This window comes from Physella acuta, unplaced genomic scaffold (genome assembly GCF_028476545.2).
Source record: "Physella acuta isolate Inbredline_101_S28 unplaced genomic scaffold, ASM2847654v3 ptg000243l, whole genome shotgun sequence".
Taxonomy (NCBI): domain Eukaryota; kingdom Metazoa; phylum Mollusca; class Gastropoda; family Physidae; genus Physella; species Physella acuta.
The window spans coordinates 63,336-69,528 of record NW_026731762.1 but is presented as its reverse complement, the minus strand read 5'-3'; the positions used below and the strand labels follow the sequence as shown (position 1 = coordinate 69,528).

The window sequence follows — 6,193 nt, the reverse complement described above, 5'->3', positions numbered from 1 at the left end:
TATGACGTTTCAGTTTATATTCAATTTTTTTGTCCGATAAATTAAACAAAAATACGAAAAACAAAATTTGTTAAGGAATTTCCATTCGCATGTGCAAAATCTATGCGTAAATTCTATTTATAGTTTTAAGTAATAACGACACTATTGAATTTATCTGTTTAATTAATTGGGAGGGTAGCAGAGTAATATATAAATTGATCTAATTCTGGGCTTAATTAATCTCAATCCAAAATGTAGACTCGTTGCATTGAGTTTTACTAGTATCTAAGTTTAATGGTCCGCTTGTCTCTTCCCACCCCCACCCCCCCCCCCCTCCCACACACACAACATTTCTCTATCTTCTTCAGTCCCGGCAAATGTCAGTTTGAAAACTCAGTTGTGAGTAGGAATTTCTGTCGGTTCATAATAAAATCACATTTTGGCTCAGTTTCCACATCAGGACCAACGAACAAACACAATCGTGATGAGAATCTATTTGCGGTTACAACAAATGTGATACCGAATAATGGGAAACGTTTTCAAGATTTTGGTTTGTTTACAACGGTTTCTCATAACCGCCAAACACTCACATGTGACACCCTGGTCTATGGGTGATATTGGATCAAGGCAGTCCCAGCATGCATTGATTGCTACACCTGATACAGATCTTATACGAGACGTCCTTAAGATTCAGTGACCTCACCTGAAGGTCACGACTAAGATGACTCACATCATTAGCTGGACGAGACCTTTATCTTTAGCTGGACTAGACAGCACATCTTTAGCTGGACAACACATCTTTAGCTGGACAACACATCTTTAACAGGACTAAACAGCACATCTTTAGCTGGACAACACATCTTTAGCAGGACTAGACAGCACATCTTTAGCTGGACAACACATCTTTAGCTGGACAGCACATCTTTAGATGGACTAGACAGCACATTTTCAGCTGGACAAGACAGCACATCTTTAGCTGGACTAGACAACACATCTTTAGCTTGACAGCACATCTTTAGCTGGACAATACATCTTTAGCTGGACAATACATCTTTAGCTGGACAACACATCTTTAGATGGACTAGACAGCACATTTTTAGCTGGACTAGACAGCACATCTTTAGCTGGACTAGACAGCACATCTTTAGCTGGACAACACATCTTTAGCTGGACAACACATCTTCAGCTGGACAACACATCTTTAGCTGGACTAGACAGCACATCTTTAGCTGGACTAGACAGCACATCTTTAGCTGGACTAGACAGCACATCTTTAGCTAGACAACACATCTTTAGCTTGACAGCATATCTTTAGCTGGACTAGACAACACATCTCTAGCTGGACAACACATCTTTAGCTGGACTAGACAGCACATCTTTAGCTGGACTAGACAGCACATCTTTAGCTGGACTAGACAGCACATCTTTAGCTAGACAACACATCTTTAGCTTGACAGCACATCTTTAGCTGGACTAGACAACACATCTTTAGCTGGACAACACATCTTTAGCTTGACTAGACAACACATCTTTAGCTGGACAAGACATCTTTAGCTGGACAACACATCTTTAGCTGGACAACACATCTTTAGCTGGACAACACATCTTTAGCTGGACAGCACATCTTTAGATGGACTAGACAGCACATTTTCAGCTGGACAAGACAGCACATCTTTAGCTGGACTAGACAACACATCTTTAGCTTGACAGCACATCTTTAGCTGGACAATACATCTTTAGCTGGACAATACATCTTTAGCTGGACAACACATCTTTAGATGGACTAGACAGCACATTTTTAGCTGGACTAGACAGCACATCTTTAGCTGGACAACACATCTTTAGATGGACTAGACAGCACATCTTTAGCTGGACAGCACATCTTTAGCTGGACAACACATCTTTAGCTGGACAACACATCTTTAGCAGGACTAGACAGCACATCTTTAGCTGGACTAGACAGCACATCTTTAGCTGGACAGCACATCTTTAGCTGGACAATACATCTTTAGATGGACTAGACAGCACATCTTTAGCTGGACTAGACAGCACATCTTTAGCTGGACAACACATCTTTAGATGGACTAGACAGCACATCTTTAGCTGGACAACACATCTTTAGCTGGACTAGACAGCACATCTTTAGCTGGACAACACATCTTTAGATGGACTAGACAGCACATCTTTAGCTGGACAGCACATCTTTAGCTGGACAACACATCTCTAGCTGGAAGAGACATCAAATTTTAAGCTGGACGAGGCAACACATCTTTAACCAGATGAGACATAACTTTAGCTCGAAGAAATATCTTTGGCTTGACGAGACATCTTTAGCTGGATGAGACAACACAACTTTAGCTTGATTAGGGGTTTATCCATAAATGACGTCATGCTTTTTTGGACGATTTTTACCACCCCCTATCCCCTCCGTCACACATCGTAAAAGACCCCCTACTTAAAATGACGTCACACATCAGCCTAGAATCGCCCCCCCCCCCCCACCCTCAAAATTGCAGTTGAATTTTTCTTAAAACACCGATATTTTTCCAAAATCTTATCTGAACTCTGTCAAGGTAAAGTATCAATTTCCATTACAATTTAGATCTATTAACAGTTTTCTAAAACGCGAAATAATGAAATAACGGCTAAAACTCGTTTTCTATCATTGCTTTTTTTTTAAAATGCAAAAGTATGACTTCACACCATCTGAACCCCCCCCCCCTCCCTCCCCCCCTCCCCCTCATCACACACCGTCACAAAATTACGGACCCCCTTCTCCCTACGAGTGTGACGTCATTTATGGACGACCCCTTAGGCAAGGCATATTGAACTGACTTGAACTAGATGAGACACCACTTTATTCTTAACATTGACATCACATCTTCAATCTAGGCAATATTTTAGTTTGACAGCGCATGCGTATGTTTACATAACAGCGCTACGCGTGACAGAATGAATGCTGCGTGTGTAGTGTGTTGTCAAAAGCACACCGTCACGTCTGTCGAGTACGGGCGTACTTGTTTTTATTTTAATGCTTGTTCAAGCCTAGGGTCCACTTCTATGATTACCAGCTGGTCAAGGTGTAATACTAGTAATAGAGTTTATTGAGTTTAGTCTCATAACACGAAGGTAACAAGAGGTTGTTTATCAACGGTTGTTAAAATGTTAGGCCCTATCTTTTTTTTTTTTTAAATTTTGGTAATCTTTCGATTCTTTCGTTTTAGGTAGATTCTAGATTTCTAGATCTAGATCTAGATTCTAGATCTAGAATGTGAAAAGGAGACTCATTAAATTTTTAAAATTATTTCACATTTTTTGGAAGATTCTTGCTAGCAAACACTAAATTAGTGACTAATGTTTAAAGTTAATTTCTGGCCTATATTGATATATTTATTATTTAGCTATTGATTACGGCTGTGTAATGAGTCTTTTCACATCTGAACAAGTTTTATAAAATATAAATTATTAGAATCTAAATGTTTTTCTGTTAAAAAAAAACTTTAAAACTTTTTTTTCCCCACAGATTTTAATAGGTTCATCAAAGAGAAAAGCTACAATAGATTCAGTCAGGGGAAAAAGTAAACAAAATCATCACAGGAAACCTTTTAGCCCAAATAAATATCAATAACCAACAACAACCAGGAATAAAAAGTGAGTTGTTATAATACTCAAACTCTCTCATTTGAGATCAAAGCAGTGTTTCTTCCAGACTTCTTTCTTCAGGAGGGGGGGGGGGGCACTGTTAAAAGTTTATATTTTCTATGTAAATTCCATTTAGTTTGGGGGGGGGGGGGGTAGACTCTCTTTGGGGGGCTCTTGCCCCCCCCCCCCTGAAGATATGCTTGGAAGAAACACTGGAACAAAGCATCATTTTTCAAACCAAGTAAAGTTTTCTATAAAGATTATTAAAACAATTTTTTATCTCACCTCATTACCTAACAGCCATGTAACTGATTACATTGTTTACACCTTTAGATGTCTAACTAAATTGCCCCAGAATCTCACCTCATTACCTAACAGCCATGTAACTGATTACATTGTTTACACCTTTAGATGTCTGACTATATTGCCCCAGAATCTCACCTCATTACCTAACAGCCATGTAACTGATTACATTGTTTACACCTTTAGATGTCTGGCTATATTACCCCAGAATCTCACCTCATTAGCTAACAGCCATGTAACTGATTACATTGTTTACACCTTTAGATGTCTGACTATATTGCCCCAGAATCTCACCTCATTAGCTAACAGCCATGTAACTGATTACATTGTTTACACCTTTAGATGTCTGACTATATTGCCCCAGAATCTCACCTCATTACCTAACAGCCATGTAACTGATTACATTGTTTACACCTTTAGATGTCTGACTATATTGCCCCTGCCGTTGCCATGCTGATTCCCAATGTTGGAGGATTTGTTGGGGGCTTGGCTGTCAAAGGCAACATAAAAACATGGTTTGATGTAAGTTTGAAAATAGTGGTTCAGATCACCTAGACCAGGTGCTCCCAACCCTGTGCCCGCGGGCGCCATGGCGCCTGCTGAACGATTCGTATGTGCCGCCAGAGAGAAACAGAATTTTTTTCATAAACATTATTTTAAAATATGATTTATTTTTATTCATTTTTTACAGTTTTAATTTTTTTTTTGACTGCCTAGGTTTATTAAATATGTTCGATACTTGTCCCAACTTGTCTAGCGGCGAGCCAGACTGCACTATTTACGTTTTGTAAATACATTTTTCTGTGTGTATACAATTTGAAAAAAATGCCAAATAATTTTATTATTTTGAAACATTTTTGTTTATTATTTATTAATACATTATGACTATAAGAAAATAAGAAAATCATTTATGGGAAAATGACAAGTTATGAAAGGAGTTTGTCGATTTAAAATAAGTGGTGCCCGCCACCCTACCGATATTTCAGAATGTGCTCTAGAGTAAAAAAAGGTTGGGAACCCCTGACGTAGACCATAGAGATGATACTTGCTATATGGGTTGGCTAAACAGCAACTACTTAGTTTATAACTTATTATAAGAGTATCAAGAATTCTTTTATAAGAATAGAAACTCTTCTATTATAACAATATCTAGTCTTTATGATTTTAGTGGCTAAATTTTTTATTAGAATATTTTCATTAGGGCAACATAAGCATGAAAAAATATTCAAAATTTTGTCCAATTTTTTTCAGCACTTGAAACTCCCCTCATGGCGTCCACCCACATGGCTGTTTGGTCCCGTCTGGACAACTCTCTTCTGTTGTATGGGCTATGCTTCCTATTTGGTGTGGCGTGATGGGGGCGGGTTCGGTGGTGATGCTGCCTTACCACTTACTGCTTATTGCACTCAGCTGGCTATTAACTGGGTATGGGCTCCAATATTTTTCGGAACACGCAACCTCAAATGGGTGAGTTGAGACATGTTAAAAGTAAGTTTCCCTTTCAAACCTGACGGTCTTTGGGGGGAGTGAAGTAGAGTTCACTTGTTTCTTTGACCTCTGCATATGAAGGGATAGTGTGGTCTGCACTATGCCCAGCCGCCTTTACTTTCCCTAATGTGAGTTAGGTACCCATCAGAGTTGGGTGGACTCAGGGACGGTCTACTGACTTGAACCCGAATTCGATCTCGAGACTTACGGGTTAGCAGTCCAGCTCTCTACCTCTAGACCACTCCCTCACCTGACGCATGTTACCAACTTTTTAAAATTAAAACTTGAATTATCACAAATGTTTTAATTGCTCAAAATGTATTTCTGAAATCTAAATGAATACAATCATTTTTCAAAAATAACAAGGCTCTACCTTTACTTTGCAACATTATTAATGCTAATATTTCAATAATTTCTGGAGTTATTTCCCTTCCAGAGTATGACAACTGCAGTCTGCCTGTGGACCAGTATTGCTGGAACCATCTACCTGTTCTACGGCATCAATGAAACAGCTTCCTACCTCATGCTGCCTTACCTGGGATGGGTCTCATTTGGGACGGCCCTCACTTACAAACTTTGGAGTGACAACCCAGACCCAAAAAAAGAGTAAAAATTTTTAAAATTAAACATTTTACTTATATAAAATTTTAATGAAGCAATCTTACCTTTACTGACATGGTACATTTTGGTCTTGAATAAAATGTGACATGCACACCTATTAATTTTACTTGCACCAAGTATGAGTCCTAGATTGTTAAGTCAGTAAGGCAAGTAGTTTTTT

The 6,193-nt window shown here is 38.7% G+C and overlaps 1 protein-coding gene across 3 annotated transcripts; it reads left to right on the top strand.

Annotated features, from left to right (window-relative positions):
- Positions 1 to 2,959: 2,959 nt before the first annotated feature.
- Positions 2,960 to 6,025, top strand: LOC131938408 (translocator protein-like). Of its 3 annotated transcripts, none has more exons than XM_059296414.1 (5): positions 2,960 to 3,108; positions 3,503 to 3,630; positions 4,345 to 4,446; positions 5,176 to 5,391; positions 5,849 to 6,025. In XM_059296414.1, the coding sequence occupies exons 3-5, from the start codon at positions 4,345 to 4,347 to the stop codon at positions 6,020 to 6,022; spliced, it is 492 nt and encodes a 163-aa protein (XP_059152397.1). In that variant the 5' UTR covers positions 2,960 to 3,108; positions 3,503 to 3,630; the 3' UTR covers positions 6,023 to 6,025. The 3 variants fall into 3 exon arrangements, with proteins under 3 accessions (XP_059152397.1, XP_059152398.1, XP_059152399.1); XM_059296415.1 differs by having other exon boundaries at positions 2,960 to 3,118; XM_059296416.1 differs by lacking the exon at positions 3,503 to 3,630.
- The last annotated feature ends 168 nt before the right edge of the window (positions 6,026 to 6,193 follow it).

What these genes read in the sequence shown, in the direction of transcription:
- LOC131938408 (XM_059296416.1), top strand. Translation starts at nt 4,345, where the DNA reads ATGTCTGACTATATTGCCCCTGCCGTTGCCATGCTGATTCCCAATGTT. An exon ending in ACATAAAAACATGGTTTGAT is followed by an intron (nt 4,447 to 5,175) that starts GTAAGTTTGAAA and finishes AATTTTTTTCAG; the next exon opens with CACTTGAAACTCCCCTCATG. An exon ending in GAACACGCAACCTCAAATGG is followed by an intron (nt 5,392 to 5,848) that starts GTGAGTTGAGAC and finishes TTTCCCTTCCAG; the next exon opens with AGTATGACAACTGCAGTCTG.